This window comes from Ranitomeya imitator, chromosome 3 (genome assembly GCF_032444005.1).
Source record: "Ranitomeya imitator isolate aRanImi1 chromosome 3, aRanImi1.pri, whole genome shotgun sequence".
NCBI lineage: Eukaryota > Metazoa > Chordata > Amphibia > Anura > Dendrobatidae > Ranitomeya > Ranitomeya imitator.
In genome coordinates this window covers 15,566,020-15,585,690 of record NC_091284.1, presented here as the reverse complement: position 1 = coordinate 15,585,690, position 19,671 = coordinate 15,566,020, and the positions used below count along the sequence as shown (strand labels likewise).

Below are 19,671 nucleotides of genomic sequence, written 5' to 3'. Positions count from 1 at the left end.
CCTCCTCACACAGTACAGACCCCGGGAGCCAATCCCCCTCACACAGTACAGACCCCGGGAGCCCATCCCCCTCACACAGTATAGACCCCGGGAGCCCTTCCCCCTCACACAGTACAGACCCCGGGAGCCCATCCCCCTCACACAGTACAGACCCCGGGAGAACATCCCCCTCACACAGTACAGACCCCGGGAGCCCATCCCCCTCACACAGTACAGACCCCGGGAGAACATCCCCCTCACACAGTACAGACCCCGGGAGAACATCCCCCTCACACAGTACAGACCCCGGGAGAACATCCCCCTCACACAGTACAGACCCCGGGAGAACATCCCCCTCACACAGTACAGACCCCGGGAGCCCATCCCCCTCACACAGTACAGACCCCGGGAGCCCTTCCCCCTCACACAGTACAGACCCCGGGAGCCCATCCCCCCTCACACAGGTCAGACCCCGGGAGAACATCCCCCTCACACAGTACAGACCCCGGGAACCCATCCCCCTCTTACACAGTATAGACCCCGGGAGCCCATCCCCCTCACACAGTATAGACCCTGGGAGAACATCCCCCTCACACAGTACAGACCCCGGGAGCCCATCCCCCTCACACAGTACAGACCCCAAGAGAACATCCCCCTCACACAGTACAGACCCCGGGAGCCCATCCCCCTCACACAGTACAGACCCTGGGAGAACATCCCCCTCACACAGTACAGACCCCGGGAGAACATCCCCCTCACACAGTACAGACCCCGGGAGAACATCCCCCTCACACAGTACAGACCCCGGGAGAACATCCCCCTCACACAGTACAGACCCCGGGAGAACATCCCCCTCACACAGTACAGACCCCGGGAGAACACCCCCCTCACACAGTACAGACCCCGGGAGCTCATCCCCCTCACACAGTATAGACCCCGGGAGAACATCCCCCTCACACAGTACAGACCCCGGGAGAACATCCCCCTCACACAGTACAGACCCCGGGAGAACATCCCCCTCACACAGTACAGACCCTGGGAGAACATCCCCCTCACACAGTACAGACCCCGGGAGAACATCCCCCTCACACAGTATAGACCCCGGGAGAACATCCCCCTCACACAGTACAGACCCCGGGAGAACACCCCCCTCACACAGTATAGACCCTGGCAGAACATCCCCCTCACACAGTACAGACCCCGGGAGAACATCCCCCTCACACAGTACAGACCCCGGGAGCCCATCCTCCTCACACAGTATAGACCCCAGGAGCCCATCCCCCTCACACAGTACAGACCCCAAGAGAACATCCCCCTCACACAGTATAGACCCCGGGAGCCCATCCCCCTCACACAGTACAGACCCCGGGAAAACATCCCCCTCACACAGTACAGACCCCGGGAGAACATCCCCCTCACACAGTACAGACCCCGGGAGCCCATCCCCCTCACACAGTACAGACCCTGGGAGAACATCCCCCTCACACAGTACAGACCCCGGGAGCCCATCCCCCTCACACAGTACAGACCCCGGGAGAACATCCCCCTCACACAGTACAGACCCCGGGAGCCCATCCCCCTCACACAGTACAGACCCCAAGAGAACATCCCCCTCACACAGTATAGACCCCGGGAGCCCATCCCCCTCACACAGTACAGACCCCGGGAGAACATCCCCCTCACACAGTACAGACCCCGGGAGCCAATCCCCCTCACACAGTATAGACCCCGGGAGAACATCCCCCTCACACAGTACAGACCCCGGGAGCCGATTCCCCTCACACAGTATAGACCCCGGGAGCCAATCCCCCTCACACAGTACAGACCCCGGGAAAACATCCCCCTCACACAGTACAGACCCCGGGAGCCGATTCCCCCCTCCCCCTCCGGTACGCACACCTCCTCTCCGGAGCCCCTCCCCCCTCCGTAGCTGCCTCTTAACTGTCAGTGAAGGTTGTTGTACGGTTGCCATAGGAACTTAACAGGAAGTGACGTAGTTCCGGATCTCCTGTGCCGATTGGAGGCCGCGGCGGCGCTAGCGTTCAATCCATAGCGGAGACTAAAACCGGAGAAGTGAGAACAAAGGGGGCACTGGTGGGAGATGAGGGTGGGGGTGTCACTGGTGGGAGATGAGGGTGAGGGGTGTCACTGGTGGGAGATGAGGGTGAGGGTGTCACTGGTGGGAGATGAGGGTGGGGGTGTCACTGGTGGGAGATGAGGGTGAGGGGTGTCACTGGTGGGAGATGAGGGTGAGGGGTGTCACTGGTGGGAGATGAGGGTGGGGGTGTCACTGGTGGGAGATGAGGGTGAGGGGTGTCACTGGTGGGAGATGAGGGTGAGGGTGTCACTGGTGGGAGATGAGGGTGGGGGTGTCACTGGTGGGAGATGAGGGTGGGGGTGTCACTGGTGGGAGATGAGGGTGGGAGATGAGGGTGGGGGTGTCACTGGTGGGAGATGAGGGTGGGGGTGTCACTGGTGGGAGATGAGGGTGAGGGTGTCACTGGTGGGAGATGAGGGTGGGAGATGAGGGTGGGGGTGTCACTGGTGGGAGATGAGGGTGAGGGTGTCACTGGTGGGAGATGAGGGTGGGGGTGTCACTGGTGGGAGATGAGGGTGAGGGTGTCACTGGTGGGAGATGAGGGTGGGGGTGTCACTGGTGGGAGATGAGGGTGGGGGTGTCACTGGTGGGAGATGAGGGTGGGGGTGTCACTGGTGGGAGATGAGGGTGGGGGTGTCACTGGTGGGAGATGAGGGTGGGGGGTGTCACTGGTGGGAGATGAGGGTGGGGGTGTCACTGGTGGGAGATGAGGGTGGGGGTGTCACTGGTGGGAGATGAGGGTGAGGGTGTCACTGGTGGGAGATGAGGGTGGGGGTGTCACTGGTGGGAGATGAGGGTGAGGGTGTCACTGGTGGGAGATGAGGGTGGGGGTGTCACTGGTGGGAGATGAGGGTGGGGGTGTCACTGGTGGGAGATGAGGGTGGGGGTGTCACTGGTGGGAGATGAGGGTGGGGGTGTCACTGGTGGGAGATGAGGGTGGGGGTGTCACTGGTGGGAGATGAGGGTGGGGGTGTCACTGGTGGGAGATGAGGGTGAGGGGTGTCACTGGTGGGAGATGAGGGTGGGGGTGTCACCGGTGGGAGATGAGGGTGGGGGTGTCACTGGTGGGAGATGAGGGTGAGGGGTGTCACTGGTGGGAGATGAGGGTGGGGGTGTCACCGGTGGGAGATGAGGGTGGGGGTGTCACTGGTGGGAGATGAGGGTGAGGGGTGTCACTGGTGGGAGATGAGGGTGGGGGTGTCACTGGTGGGAGATGAGGGTGGGGGTGTCACTGGTGGGAGATGAGGGTGGGGGTGTCACTGGTGGGAGATGAGGGTGTCACTGGTGGGAGATGAGGGTGGGGGGTGTCACTGGTGGGAGATGAGGGTGGGGGTGTCACTGGTGGGAGATGAGGGTGGGGGTGTCACTGGTGGGAGGTGGGGGTGTCACTGGTGGGAGATGAGGGTGGGGGGTGTCACTGGTGGGAGATGAGGGTGGGGGTGTCACTGGTGGGAGATGAGGGTGGGGGTGTCACTGGTGGGAGGTGGGGGTGTCACTGGTGGGAGATGAGGGTGGGGGTGTCACTGGTGGGAGATGAGGGTGAGGGGTGTCACTGGTGGGAGATGAGGGTGAGGGGTGTCACTGGTGGGAGATGAGGGTGGGGGGTGTCACTGGTGGGAGATGAGGGTGTCACTGGTGGGAGATGAGGTTGGGGGGTGTCACCGGTGGGAGATGAGGGTGAGGGTGTCACCGGTGGGAGATGAGGGTGGGGGTGTCACCGGTGGGAGATGAGGGTGGGGGTGTCACTGGTGGGAGATGAGGGTGGGGGTGTCACCGGTGGGAGATGAGGGTGGGGGTGTCACTGGTGGGAGATGAGGGTGGGGGTGTCACCGGTGGGAGATGAGGGTGGGGGTGTCACTGGTGGGAGATGAGGGTGAGGGGTGTCACTGGTGGGAGATGAGGGTGGGGGTGTCACTGGTGGGAGATGAGGGTGGGGGGTGTCACTGGTGGGTGATGAGGGAGGGGTGACTGGCTGCAGCGGTCCTCACGGTCCCTCGTCTCCGCAGATGTCTGGACGTTACACTCGTCCCATTAGCGGTCGATCAGGAGTAAAGAAATCATCAGGAAGCAGGAAGAAGGCACAAGTGCGTCAGGCGTGGGACGTGAGTTTCTCGGGGGTCTCTGGTCCTCCCCCTGCAGTCTGATGTCTGGTTGTTCCCCGCCGGGGTCTCATCAGGTTTCTCTGTTGTTTTTCAGAGTTCCATACAAGATCTCGGCGTCCATCGTGCGACCCCCGAGGAGCTGGTGAGTGACCACAGCGGGCCGGGATCAGGGATTCTCTGCTGGTGTCGGGGAGGATCCGGGTCATTGAGCTGCTCCTGTCCACTGATCTCCGCAGGTGCATCGTCATGAGATCCACAAGTCACGAAATCACAGCCTGGCCCAATGGGAACTGAAAAAGAGATCCTTACAGAAAGAGTGGAGGAGACAGAACGGCGGACCCCCGGACCCCCTGGAGGAAAGACGCCTGGCCATAATGATGGAGGTAAAGAGAACGGAAACGACAGGGACAGAGGATCCAGGCTCATAAGTAACTCATCAATGAGATCTCCATAAACTGTCAGTGTAAGAATAGTGAGTGCAGCTCTGGAGTATAATACAGGATGTAACTCAGGATCAGTAATGTATGAACACAGTGACTGCACCAGCAGAATAGTGATTGCAGCTCTGGGGTATAATACAGGATGTAACTCAGGATCAGTAATGTAATGTATGTACACAGTGACTGTACCAGCAGAATAGTTAGTGCAGCTCTGGAGTATAATACAGGATGTAACTCAGGATCAGTAATGTAATGTATGTACACAGTGACTGCACCAGCAGAATAGTGACTGCAGCTCTGGAGTATAATACAGGATGTAACTCAGGATCAGTAATGTAATGTATGTACACAGTGACTGCACCAGCACAATAGTGAGTGCAGCTCTGGAGTATAATACAGGATGTAACTCAGGATCAGTAATGTAATGTATGTACACAGTGACTGCACCAGCAGAATAGTGAGTGCAGCTCTGGGGTATAATACAGGGTGTAACTCAGGATCAGTAATGTAATGTATGTACACAGTGACTGTACCAGCAGAATAGTGAGTGCAGCTCTGGAGTATAATACAGGATGTAACTCAGGATCAGTAATGTAATGTATGTACACAGTGACTGCACCAGCAGAATAGTGACTGCAGCTCTGGAGTATAATACAGGATGTAACTCAGGATCAGTAATGTAATGTATGTACACAGTGACTGCACCAGCACAATAGTGAGTGCAGCTCTGGAGTATAATACAGGATGTAACTCAGGATCAGTAATGTATGTACACAGTGACTGCACCAGCAGAATAGTGACTGCAGCTCTGGAGTATAATACAGGATGTAACTCAGGATCAGTAATGTAATGTATGTACACAGTGACTGCACCAGCACAATAGTGAGTGCAGCTCTGGAGTATAATACAGGATGTAACTCAGGATCAGTAATGTATGTACACAGTGACTGCACCAGCAGAATAGTGAGTGCAGCTCTGGGGTATAATACAGGATGTATCTCAGGATCAGTAATGTAATGTATGTACACAGTGACTGCACCAGCAGAATAGTGAGTGCAGCTCTGGGGTATAATACAGGATGTATCTCAGGATCAGTAATGTAATGTATGTACACAGTGACTGCACCAGCAGAATAGTGAGTGCAGCTCTGGGGTATAATACAGGATGTAACTCAGGATCAGTAATGTAATGTATGTACACCGTGACTGCACCAGCAGAATAGTGAGTGCAGCTCTGGGGTATAATACAGGAGGTAACTCAGGATCAGTAATGTAATGTATGTACACATTGACTGCACCAGCAGAATAGTGAGTGCAGCTCTGGGGTATAATACAGGATGTAACTCAGGATCAGTAATGTAATGTATGTACACAGTGACTGCACCAGCAGAATAGTGAGTGCAGCTCTGGGGTATAATACAGGATGTAACTCAGGATCAGTAATGTAATGTATGTACACAGTGACTGCGCCAGCAGAATAGTGAGTGCAGCTCTGGGGTATAATACAGGATGTAACTCAGGATCAGTAATGTAATGTATGTACACAGTGACTGCGCCAGCAGAATAGTGAGTGCAGCTCTGGGGTATAATACAGGATGTAACTCAGGATCAGTAATGTAATGTATGTACACAGTGACTGCACCAGCAGAATAGTGAGTGCAGCTCTGGGGTATAATACAGGAGGTAACTCAGGATCAGTAATGTAATGTATGTACACATTGACTGCACCAGCAGAATAGTGAGTGCAGCTCTGGGGTATAATACAGGATGTAACTCAGGATCAGTAATGTAATGTATGTACACAGTGACTGCACCAGCAGAATAGTGAGTGCAGCTCTGGGGTATAATACAGGATGTAACTCAGGATCAGTAATGTAATGTATGTACACAGTGACTGCGCCAGCAGAATAGTGAGTGCAGCTCTGGGGTATAATACAGGATGTAACTCAGGATCAGTAATGTAATGTATGTACACATTGACTGCACCAGCAGAATAGTGAGTGCAGCTCTGGGGTATAATACAGGATGTAACTCAGGATCAGTAATGTAATGTATGTACACAGTGACTGCACCAGCAGAATAGTGAGTGCAGCTCTGGGGTATAATACAGGATGTAACTCAGGATCAGTAATGTAATGTATGTACACAGTGACTGCACCAGCAGAATAGTGAGTGCAGCTCTGGGGTATAATACAGGATGTAACTCAGGATCAGTAATGTAATGTATGTACACAGTGACTGCACCAGCAGAATAGTGAGTGCAGCTCTGGGGTATAATACAGGATGTAACTCAGGATCAGTAATGTAATGTATGTACACAGTGACTGCACCAGCAGAATAGTGAGTGCAGCTCTGGGGTATAATACAGGAGGTAACTCAGGATCAGTAATGTAATGTATGTACACATTGACTGCAACAGCAGAATAGTGAGTGCAGCTCTGGGGTATAATACAGGATGTAACTCAGGATCAGTAATGTAATGTATGTACACAGTGACTGCACCAGCAGAATAGTGAGTGCAGCTCTGGGGTATAATACAGGATGTAACTCAGGATCAGTAATGTAATGTATGTACACAGTGACTGCGCCAGCAGAATAGTGAGTGCAGCTCTGGGGTATAATACAGGATGTAACTCAGGATCAGTAATGTAATGTATGTACACAGTGACTGCACCAGCAGAATAGTGAGTGCAGCTCTGGGGTATAATACAGGATGTAACTCAGGATCAGTAATGTAATGTATGTACACAGTGACTGCGCCAGCAGAATAGTGAGTGCAGCTCTGGGGTATAATACAGGATGTAACTCAGGATCAGTAATGTAATGTATGTACACAGTGACTGCACCAGCAGAATAGTGAGTGCAGCTCTGGGGTATAATACAGGATGTAACTCAGGATCAGTAATGTAATGTATGTACACAGTGACTGCACCAGCAGAATAGTGAGTGCAGCTCTGGGGTATATTACATCTGCATCTGAGCTCAGTGATGGGACCTGCAGGGATCAGACACTCCTCAGCTGGCCGTTGGATGACGTGTAATTATGGGATGGCCTTTGTGCTGTACATTGATCTTCCAGGGTCGCAGGTGACGTTGATATCGTTTACAGGAGCGGGGTCTGTGGGGGTGGGGGGTGTTTTCATCCTTTAGTTTCCTTGTTTCTGGTTGAGGTCCAGTACATCTTTCATGTATTATTGGATGTCATCGCTTTGTGCTTCTTTCTGCAGATTCTCTCGGATCAGTACCAGATGAAGGATGTCCTGGAGCGCTCGGACAGGGCCATGGCTGTGGTGAAGGATCTGTTTGGAGATGCCCCCCGCAGACACACTGGTACTATCCTACATGCCCATGTCCGCATTGTCCTACCTCTGTTTCCCCACGTTAGATCTCCAGCTCTCCTGTCTGTACGGATCATCCATGTTGAAGTCTTTGTATTATGTTTTTTCCAGGTTTCCCACATGTCACCATGGCCCCATCCTGTGACCTGGATACTTCATGTGGCCCCATAACGCTGAAGAAGGACCCCCCCACCCGCCTGTCCATCCTCAGCGAGAGCATCATGGACTCTCAGGTAATAGGACCGAGGATTGCTTGTTCTGAGGGGTCCTGTCCAGGGTCTCTCATCACGGGTGGTGAGGGAAGACGATGATGATGGAAGAGGTCATTGTAATTATGATGATGATGAGGGGTAGTGGTGGTGGTCATGTTGAATGATGGTGATAGTGGTGGTTACTTATCATTTTGCTATTTGACCTCTTCTGGTTTTTAGGCTCTGAATGAGGTGGAGGAGACCCACCCTGAGGACAGTGATGATGAAGATGCAGAGGTGTCCATCAGCTTCCGGCCCAACCTTGACACAGACAAGTAAGCCAGTTCGTGTCCCGGGCGCCGGCTCGTGTCCCGGGCGCCGGCTCGTGTCCCGGACGCTGGCTCGTGTCCCGGACGCCGGCTCGTGACCCGGACGCCGGCTCGTGTGCCGGGCGCCGGCTTGTGTCCCGGGCGCCGGCTCGTGTCCCGGGCGCCGGCTCGTGTCCCGGGCGCCGGCTCGTGTCCCGGGCGCCGGCTCGTGTCCCGGGCGCCGGCTCGTGTCCCGGGCGCCGGCTCGTGTGCCGGGCGCCGGCTCGTGTCCCGGGCGCCGGCTCGTGTGGCGGGCGCCGGCTCGTGTCCCGGGCGCCGGCTCGTGTCCCGGGCGCCGGCTCGTGTCCCGGGCGCCGGCTCGTGTCCCGGGCGCCGGCTCGTGTGGCGGGCGCCGGCTCGTGTCCCGGACGCCGGCTGTGCCCTTCTTGAAGCTGCAGTCCGTCAGACAAGATACAGCTGCATCATGACGCTCGGCATTGTGGGAGCACAGCCTGATATATACCATGATAAGGCCTCATTCACACGGCAGAGGTTGTGGTCCGAGGAGCAAAGTCACTACTACTCCCACTGTGCGATATGCCCGAGTGGGTGCACTTAGTGGCCATTTAAAGAGCACTGAGTGTTTCAAAAAACTTTGACTTCTGCCCCTTCACTTTATTGATTGGTGGGGACTCCGCACCCGGCCCCCCCCGCTGATCAGTGGGGTAAAGGTGATAATTTTGGGAAAACTAGATATTCATAAAGGGGTGATCTGCTGATCCACAAGATGGAGGCTGGTAGTGAGTTCTCCCCTCCCCTTCCACAGTGGGGGCACCCGTGACTGTGGCATAGGGTGAGATCTCTGTAGACGGGGTCCGGCGTTGTGTTGAGCAGTCGCGGTTGGCGAGGGGCCGTGACATTCTGTCTCCAAAAATCCTTTTCTGATCTTTTTCCAGGGTTCGCCGGATACTGAATGAAGAGACTTCTCATCTCACATCTGATCGGTGGTCCAGGTCCGGAGATACAGTGCAGGACCCCCTTGTAACTCCCAGAGGGGCCGAGCACCCCTCACACAACCATATAGGTAAGAAGATTCAGACACCCCTTTATTAAAGCGATGCTCCCCTCTACAGCTCATTACTCCATGCATCTAAGATAAGGAAGCGGCTGCATCTCACCTATCGTTTTGTGTATGCAGCTCCTGCCTTGGCCTATACATCGCCACGGTTACAGACAACTAGCCCACCATGTGGGGTCTGATCCTGGAGTCATGTTCTCCTCTCTCTGCCTCCTCATCTTCACAGATCACAGAAGATCGGGCAGCACATGCTCGTTGTCTGTAACCATGGAGATGCATCAGACAGCACAGGGGCTGTATACACTAAACGGGAGGAGGATTGGCATTGGTCTCCTGCAGTGTGCAGTAGTAGCCGCTCTCGGTGATGCCTCAATCCTCCTGGGCAGTCTTCACACTCCGCTTCTCTCGCCAGCATTAAACGCCACCGCGGCTGTGAGGAAGGTGAAGGCCCGACTAGCGGAGGACGAGCCGGAGAGCAGTATCGTCATCGGCCGCGTATTAAACCCGCAGCCCGTACACCAGCGCCAGCTGCAGAGGAAAGGTAGATGTGCTGGGCCCCAGAGAACAGCGCCCCCCTCAGCCCAGACACAACCCGTGTCACACAAGGGGCAGCAGAAATGGGAACTACTACAAGTCATCTGGGGTTTGTTCTACTGCAGGAAAGAAGACGGGACCATCCCAGGTCTCCAGCAGTCAGAGAGCCGGACCCCCGGCCCCCTCCACACACGAGCCGTCCAGCCTGGATGTCCTGAAGCAGATGGTCCAGGAGGTGGAGCGGGAGCTGGAGACCTACGAGAGGGAGAGCGGCCGGGATGTGTCCTCCGCCCCGCAGTCTCGGGGGCTGACGGGCTTCACCCTGTGCCTCGTCAGCGCCATCAGGCGGCTGGTGTCCCACCTGAAGGAGGTGAGACGGGCGAGGGGCTGAGGCTGGGGTCTCACCGGAGGTCGGGGGCACTGAGCCGTGGCTTCCTCCACAGAGCGACCGGCAGCTGCGCCAGGAGTCCGCGGAGCGGCAGCGGCTGAAGGACGAGTTGACGGAGCAGCGGCTGCTGATCGACGCCCTGACCGCGGAGATCCTCGCTATGAAGGACGGCGGTTCCGTGCCCACGGTAATGTCTGGACAGCGTCGTCCTCCATCTGTAGATTTAGCAGACCGCTGACTTCGCACACATTGGTCACTCACAAGCCGCGGTGTGACCACAATAAGTGGATCTAAAAACTGGAGCCCCCCGACCAAAAGTATGAAGGGTCTGTAGTGCGGGAGGAACATCGCTGCAGGACCCACAGCGCCACCTTGCTCCGTGTGGCTGCGTATGGTACTGCAGATCAGCTCCATCAGACCCTCCATTCTGCTGATCGGGTCAGTCCCAGGAGTCGGACACCAACAGAAGCCCTAACACAGGAGTGCGGTCTCTGGGGGGCTACGCGGCGGTAGCTGGATGTTTTGCTGCCATGTTTTACCTTCCACAGGGCGGTCTCCGGCCCCTGTCCCACCAGTCACCGACTCCTAGGGAGGCTGCGATGAGCCGTCCTGTGCCCGTCCCCGAGCAGATGGAAGCCCCGACCAACAACGACGGTGCCCACCCGCTGACGGCACATGGTGGGTTAATATCTATGAAATGGGGGTCACCTGCTGACCAGTGGGGTCAGAATGCTGGGACCCTCACTGGTGCGGTGGGCTCCGAACGCCTAGTCCGGCTGCAGCGGTGGTTGCACATACGCACCCCCCATTATACATTGTCTACAGGACTGCTGCACATGGCTGCTGTCACCCAGCTTTCCTCGGCTCCTGCATGGCTGGCACTTACATCGAGCAGTAGACAGATACGTGTGTTTCTTTATCAGGGTTACAGCGGAGAGACTCGCCGGCGCCCCACCCTGGCTATGACACGTCCAGCATTGAGCAGGCGGCCACAGCATTCGGGGACACAGGGTCTCTGCTGGACTTGGAGCCCGCCATCATGTTGTCTCCTCCCAGACAGAGGACGTGGTCGGGTCTTGGGGACCAGTATAGTAAGATGTCCGCCTACTACATGGCTCATACCTGAGTACGGGGGACAAACGAGCACGGGGCTGGTGTCAGCAGCACCATGATCTGTGACTGCTGGAAACTGTCAGCAAGCTGGTCAGTAGAGACACCAAGTGAACACGCAGGGAATCCAGAATAGTGAGTGCAGCTCTGGAGTATAATGCAAGATGTAACCCAAGATCAGTAATGTAATGTATGTACACCGTGACTGCACCAGCAGAATAGTGAGTGCAGCTCTGGAGTATAATACAGGATGTAACTCAGGATCAGTAATATAATGTATGTACACAGTGACTGCACCAGCAGAATAGTGAGCACAGCTCTGGGGTATAATACAGGATGTAACTCAGGATCAGTAATGTATGTACACAGTGACTGCACCAGCAGAATAGTGAGTGCAGCTCTGGAGTATAATACAGGATGTAACTCAGGATCAGTAATGTATGTACACAGTGACTGCACCAGCAGAATAGTGAGTGCAGCTCTGGAGTATAATACAGGATGTAACTCAGGATCAGTAATGTAATGTATGTACACAGTGACTGCACCAGCAGAATAGTGAGTGCAGCTCTGGAGTATAATACAGGATGTAACTCAGGATCAGTAATGTAATGTATGTACACAGTGACTGCACCAGCAGAATAGTGAGTGCAGCTCTGGAGTATAATACAGGATGTAACTCAGGATCAGTAATGTAATGTATGTACACAGTGACTGCACCAGCAGAATAGTGAGTGCATCTCTGGAGTATAATACAGGATGTAACTCATGATCAGTAATGTATGTACACAGTGACTGCACCAGCAGAATAGTGAGTACAGCTCTGGAGTATAATACAGGAGGTAAGTCAGGATCAGTAATGTAATGTATGTACACAGTGACTGCTCCAGCAGAATAGTGAGTGCAGCTCTGGGGTATAATACAGGAGGTAACTCAGGATCAGTAATGTAATGTATGTACACAGTGACTGCACCAGCAGAATAGTGAGTGCAGCTCTGGAGTATAATACAGGAGGTAACTCAGGATCAGTAATGTAATGTATGTACACCGTGACTGCACCAGCAGAATAGTGAGTACAGCTCTGGAGTATAATACAGGAGGTAACTCAGGATCAGTAATGTAATGTATGTACACAGTGACTGCTCCAGCAGAATAGTGAGTGCAGCTCTGGGGTATAATACAGGATGTAACTCAGGATCAGTAATGTATGTACACAGTGACTGCACCAGCAGAATAGTGAGTGCAGCTCTGGGGTATAATACAGGATGTAACTCAGGATCAGTAATGTAATGTATGTACACAGTGACTGCACCAGCAGAATAGTGAGTGCAGCTCTGGAGTATAATACAGGAGGTAACTCAGGATCAGTAATGTAATGTATGTACACAGTGACTGCACCAGCAGAATAGTGAGTGCAGCTCTGGAGTATAATACAGGAGGTAACTCAGGATCAGTAATGTATGTACACAGTGACTGCACCAGCAGAATAGTGAGTGCAGCTCTGGGGTATAATACAGGATGTAACTCAGGATCAGTAATGTAATGTAATGTATGTACACAGTGACTGCACCAGCAGAATAGTGAGTGCAGCTCTGGAGTATAATACAGGATGTAACTCAGGATCAGGAATGTAATGTATGTACACAGTGACTGCACCAGCAGAATAGTGAGTGCAGCTCTGGGGTATAATACAGGATGTAACTCAGGATCAGTAATGTAATGTATGTACACAGTGACTGCAGCAGCAGAATATTAGTGCAGCCCTGGAGTGTAATACAGGATGTAACTCAGGATCAGTAATGTATGTACACAGTGACTGCACCAGCAGAATAGTGAGTGCAGCTCTGGAGTGTAATACAGGATGTAACTCAGGATCAGGAATGTAATGTATGTACACAGTGACTGCACCAGCAGAATAGTGAGTGCAGCTCTGGAGTATAATACAGGATGTCGCTCAGGATCAGTAATGTAATAAATGTACACAGTGACTGCACCAGCAGAATAGTGAGTGCAGCTCTGGGGTATAATACAGGAGGTAACTCAGGGTCAGTAATGTAATGTATGTACACAGTGACTGCACCAGCAGAATAGTGAGTGCAGCTCTGGGGTATAATACAGGATGTAACTCAGGATCAGTAATGTAATGTATGTACACAGTGACTGCACCAGCAGAATAGTGAGCGCAGCTCTGGGGTATAATACAGGATGTAACTCAGGATCAGTAATGTAATGTATGTACACAGTGACTGCACCAGCAGAATAGTGAGTGCAGCTCTGGGGTATAATACAGGATGTAACTCAGGATCAGTAATGTAATGTATGTACACAGTGACTGCACCAGCAGAATAGTGAGCGCAGCTCTGGGGTATAATGCAGGATGTAACTCGAGATCAGTACAGGGTCAGTATACGGGTAGTGAGGCTGGTAGGATACAACGCTTTTGTGAATTTTGCCTTCTGTTGATCTTTGTTTTAGTTGTCGGCGGCCATGACGTCTTCTCTTCCTCGTCTGATGCTCTGGCTGCACAGCGGTGGAATCCTCCGTCTCAGGATTTGCCTCCAGTCGCTCCTCGGGAAGATGCACTCATCAGTCGCCATCATACTGAGCACCGTGTGCCCGAGAGAACAAGCGCCCCCCTGAGGGATGGCCACGACATTACGTCCCGGATGGCCGAGCTGACCTGTCAGAACAACGCCCTGAAGGCTCAGCTGCAGCAGTTCTTCTCCAGGACGGACAGTGTGGACGCTTCACAGGTGATGACACCTGGAGGGTAGAAGGAGCTGACGCTTCTCCCACAGTGTGGACGCTGGATGTGACACATTATATAGTGACGGGTGGCGTCTTACCTTGTGCTATCCTCCGCTCACATCCAGAGCTGCATTCCTAGTTCTGCTGCTTGTTCCGTGCTATCAGCAGTGATACATTGAGATTGGTCGGTTCAGTTTCTGGTTGTTGCAGTATTTTAGTGACTGGACGCGGCCGAGGTGTGAATGCAGCTCTAGAAGTGACTGCAGCACAGCGCGGCGCTCAGGATAGTACACACTTATGTTGGACAGCTCCTATTTTTGAGCATATTCTTCTGGTGTCCGTTCCTCTGTTTTTGACTTTCTGCTTGCAGTCAGTGAATGGCGTCGTGCCTGGTCCCGGTCACGTGGTGACACAGCCGCCAGCTCCTTACCGGACCATCCTCTTCGTGGGTCCATCACGTGACCGGTGCCAGCAATGGATGCCGCTATTCAATGACAGCCGGTGGTGTCGGCCTCTGACGTGTCCCGTTTCTCCAGCAGGAGGCGCCGTCTGCGCACAGCCCGGGGACTCTGGAGATGAGGATCGCGGAGCTGAACCGGCAGAGCGCGGAGGCGCGGGATAAACTCCTGAGACTCATCGAGCAGCAGAAGCAAAGTGTGGTGGTGTCGCCCGCCATCTCCCCCATCACCCCGGGGCAGGAGGACTCAGGTGCTGCGCCTCTCTTATCCTGCGTACCCCGGGATGGCGGCCTGTACTCCGCAGAGGAGGACATGATATGGAGGGGCCCCTCTGTATGGTCTCCTGAGGCATGCTGGGAGTTGTAGTGTCACAACAGCTGGAGCTGCGCAGATTGCTGACCCCTGTAGTATAGAGGGGAGGGGTCCGGGGCGATGGTATCAGAGTGCACGTTTCATGGCTGCCTGGTGAGGGTGGGATCAGGGCACGCTCTGCTCCTGTGATAAGCGGCACCATCTAACGCCTCTCACCTCGTGTTTCCAGGAAGGAGAGCTCGGCCGATCGATGCTTCGCTGCCAATGCCGCAGTTCACCGATTCCTCTCTGGAGGGGACACCGCCGATAGATAGCAGCCACAGGTAAGGGCCACAAGCGGAGCACTGCTGCATTCTGGGAGATGGGCTGCAGAGCTGACGTTCCTCTCCAATGTTCATAGATCAGGCGCCTCCCAGAGATCCGATTCATCAGCGACCGGCTCCTCCAGAGGACGAAGAGCAGCTTCAGAGGCCTCCTGGATGAAGGTAGGGGTTAGCGACAGCCATTCAGCCGTCCACCCTGGGGTGGTGGGAGCCGGACGGCGACCATATCTGTTTCTCCATATGTATGGCTCTGACGGGAATATTAGTGCAGCTCGGAGCGATGGGACCCCAGGAGAAGGGACAGATAGGGGCGCGTGCACACTGGACCTCAGGAAAAGGAAAAGATAGGGGCGTGTGCACACGGGACCTCAGGAAAAGGAAAAGATAGGGGCGCGTGCACACGGGACCCCAGGAAAAGAGACAGATAGGGGCGCGTGCACAGTGGACCCCAGGAGAAGGGACAGATAGGGGCGCGTGCACACGGGATCCCAGGAGAAGGGACAGACAGGGGCGCGTGCACACGGGACCTCAGGAAAAGGAAAAGATAGAGGCGCGTGCACAGTGGACCCCAGGAGAAGGGACAGATAGGGGCGCGTGCACACGGGACCCCAGGAGAAGGGACAGATAGGGGCGCGTGCACACTGGACCTCAGGAAAAGGAAAAGATAGGGGCGCGTGCACACGGGACCTCAGGAAAAGGAAAAGATAGGGGCGCGTGCACACGGGACCCCAGGAGAAGGGACAGACAGGGGCGCGTGCACACTGGACCCCAGGAGAAGGGACAGATAGGGGCGCGTGCACACGGGACCCCAGGAGAAGGGACAGACAGGGGCGCGTGCACACGGGACCCCAGGAGAAGGGACAGACAGGGGCGCGTGCACACGGGACCCCAGGAGCAGGGACAGATAGGGGCGCGTGCACACGGGACCCCAGGAGCAGGGACAGACAGGGGCGCGTGCACAGTGGACCCCAGGAGAAGGGACAGACGGGCGCATTCACACGGGACCCCAGGAGAAGGGACAGACAGGGGCGCGTGCACACGGGACCCCAGGAAAAGGGACAGACAGGGGCCCGTGGACACGGGACCCCAGGAAAAGGGACAGGCAGGGGCCCGTGGACACGGGACCCCAGGAAAAGGGACAGACAGGGGCCCGTGGACACGGGACCCCAGGAAAAGGGACAGACGGGCGCGTGCACACGGGACCCCAGGAAAAGGGACAGACGGGCGCGTGCACACGGGACCCCAGGAAAAGGGACAGACAGGGGGTGCGTGCACACGGGATCCCAGGAGAAGGAACAGATAGGGGCGCGTGCACACGGGACCCCAGGAGAAGGGGACAGATAGGGGCGCGTGCACAAAGGACCCCAGGAGAAGGGACAGATAGGGGCGCGTGCACACGGGACCCCAGGAGAAGGGACAGATAGGGGCGCGTGCACACGGGACCCCAGGAGAAGGGACAGACAGGGGCGCGTGCACACGGGATCCCAGGAGAAGGAACAGATAGGGGCGCGTGCACACGGGACCCCAGGAGAAGGGACAGACAGGGGGTGCGTGCACACGGGATCCCAGGAGAAGGGACAGACAGGGGCGCGTGCACACGGGATCCCAGGAGAAGGAACAGATAGGGGCGCGTGCACACGGGACCCCAGGAGAAGGGACAGATAGGGGCGCGTGCACACGGGACCCCAGGAGAAGGGGACAGATAGGGGCGTGTGCACAAAGGACCCCAGGAGAAGGAACAGATAGGGGCGCGTGCACAAAGGACCCCAGGAGAAGGAACAGATAGGGGCGCGTGCACACGGGACTTCAGCGGCAAAAACTGTGGCAGATTTCATTGCAGAATTGTTGTGGATCTGCCGCACATTTCACTGGCGACGTAATAAAACCTCTCCCACTGGCCGCTCCCGCGATGCACCTCTGACCATCTGTGCCCCCTGCAACGCACGACTGGCTACCCTTGTATTATGAGCTGTATCTGCCGTCTGCACCACAAGTACCAGCCACGCTTCCTAACCTCTCCCTCTTTCTCCGGCAGGTCGGTAAGGACAAGGAGGAGGGCTGGTTCGCACTTTCTGCCCACATCTCGTGAGCCCTCGTTGTCTCTATATTTTATATTTATATGTAATTTAGAATGTGGTTTCTTAATAAAATCAGGTTTTGTTTTTTGTCTTTTTTTCTAATTTATTTGTTGCAATTTTAACACAAATGAGGCGCATCCCCCAGCCAGGGCCGCCGTTAGGGGCAGGCAGACTAGGCAGCTGCCTCGGGACCCCGTTCCCCCCAGGGGCTCCAGCTAGTGGTGTGTGACTAATAACGGCGCACCACCACACAGCGGGTGCACGACGCCACCACTCCATCGCGCACCGTCCCTGGTAGTGGAGCTGCCGAGATGCTCTTCATAGACCAGAGAAGCTGGGGAACGAGGAGGAGAGGTGAGTATTATATATTATTTTGATATCTCTGAGTATGTGGTGGCCATAAGACTAGCACTGTGGGGCTGCATTATTTTCTATGGGGTGGGCTGCATAATACTCTATCAAGGACTATGGGTTGCTTTATACTATAAGCACTATATGGGACCTACATTACACTGTATTGAGGACTTTGGGGAATGCTTTATAGTACCGTATATTGCAGGGTGTAAGACACATCAGATTATACGAGGCACCCCAAATTTTGAGGAGAAAAATAGGAAAAAAAACCTTTTTTTAATAAAATGGTGGTGCTAATAAAATCCAAGTGTCTTATTGCTTACTGTGGATGCTGGATGCGGTGAAGCGGGGTCCTGGGCTTTCACAAAATGTCGGCGAGCCCTTGCACCACCAAACACCCGCAGTGTCGCACCTGTCACACCCCCTCTTCCCAGCCTGCAGTAATGCGCCACTCTTGCCTCCTCCCTCAGCATCCCTGGGACCCTGCTCCACCGCGGCCGCTAAGGAATATTCAAATTATAAGACGCACCCCTATTTTCCCCCCAGATTTTGAGGAGTATATTATACTACAGTCATGGCCAAAAGTATTGACACCCCTGCAATTCTGTCAGATAATACTCAGTTTCTTCCTGAAAATGATTGCAAACACAAATTCTTTGGTATTATCATCTTCATTTAATTTGTCTTGAATGAAAAAACACAAAAGAGAATGAAGCAAAAAGCAAAACATTGATCATTTCACACAAAACTCCAAAAATGGGCCAGACAAAAGTATTGGCACCCTCAGCCTAATACTTGGTTGCACAACCTTTAGCCAAAATAACTGCGACCAACCGCTTCCGGTAACCATCAATGAGTTTCTTACAATGCTCTGCTGGAATTTTAGACCTTTCTTCTTTGGCAAACTGCTCCAGGTCCCTGATATTTGAAGGCGCCTTCTCCAAACTGCCATTTTTAGATCTCTCCACAGGTGTTCTATGGGATTCCGGTCTGGACTCATTGCTGGCCACCTTAGAAGTCTCCAGTGCTTTCTCTCAAACCATTTTCTAGTGCTTTTTGAAGTGTGTTTTGGGTCATTGTCCTGCTGGAAGACCCATGACCTCTGAGGGAGACCCAGCTTTCTCACACTGGGCCCTACATTATGCTGCAAAATTTGTCTTCAGACTTCATAATGCCATGCACACGGTCAAGCAGTCCAGTGCCAGAGGCAGCAAAGCAACCCCAAAACATTAGGGAACCTCCGCCATGTTTGACTGTAGGGACCGTGATCTTTTCTTTGAATGCCTCTTTTTTTCTCCTGTAAACTCTATGTTGATGCCTTTGCCCAAAAAGCTCTACTTTTGTCTCATCTGGCCAGAGAACATTCTTCCAAAACGTTTTAGGCTTTTTCAGGTAAGTTTTGGCAAACTCCAGCCTGGCTTTTTTATGTCTCGGGGTAAGAAGTGGGGTCTTCCTGGGTCTCCTACCATACAGTCCCTTTTCATTCAGATGCCGACGGATAGTACGGGTTGACACTGTTGTACCCTCGGACTGCAGGGCAGCTTGAACTTGTTTGGATGTTAGTCGAGGTTCTTTATCCAACATCCGCACAATCTTGCGTTGAAATCTCTTCTCAATTTTTCTTTTCCGTCCACATCTAGGGAGGTTAGCCACAGTGCCATGGGCTTTACACTTCTTGATGACACTGCGCACGGTAGACACAGGAACATTCAGGTCTTTGGAGATGGACTTGTAGCCTTGAGATTGCTCATGCTTCCTCACAATTTGGTTTCTCAAGTCCTCAGACAGTTCTTTGGTCTTCTTTCTTTTCTCCATGCTCAATGTGGTTCACACAAG

At 54.1% G+C, this 19,671-nt stretch overlaps 1 protein-coding gene across 4 annotated transcripts; it reads left to right on the top strand.

Annotated features, from left to right (window-relative positions):
* The first annotated feature begins 1,956 nt into the window (after positions 1 to 1,956).
* On the top strand, positions 1,957 to 17,568 carry SPICE1 (spindle and centriole associated protein 1). 4 transcript variants are annotated; one of them, XM_069760534.1, is made up of 18 exons: positions 1,957 to 2,052; positions 4,084 to 4,161; positions 4,274 to 4,321; positions 4,416 to 4,562; positions 7,846 to 7,948; positions 8,068 to 8,189; positions 8,388 to 8,482; positions 9,412 to 9,539; positions 9,946 to 10,074; positions 10,193 to 10,437; positions 10,511 to 10,642; positions 11,004 to 11,133; positions 11,379 to 11,546; positions 14,038 to 14,315; positions 14,850 to 15,018; positions 15,310 to 15,403; positions 15,481 to 15,565; positions 17,439 to 17,568. In XM_069760534.1, the coding sequence occupies exons 2-18, from the start codon at positions 4,084 to 4,086 to the stop codon at positions 17,490 to 17,492; spliced, it is 2,205 nt and encodes a 734-aa protein (XP_069616635.1). In that variant the 5' UTR covers positions 1,957 to 2,052; the 3' UTR covers positions 17,493 to 17,568. The 4 variants fall into 4 exon arrangements, with proteins under 4 accessions (XP_069616635.1, XP_069616634.1, XP_069616633.1 ...); XM_069760533.1 differs by having other exon boundaries at positions 14,847 to 15,018; XM_069760532.1 differs by having other exon boundaries at positions 4,084 to 4,179.
* The last annotated feature ends 2,103 nt before the right edge of the window (positions 17,569 to 19,671 follow it).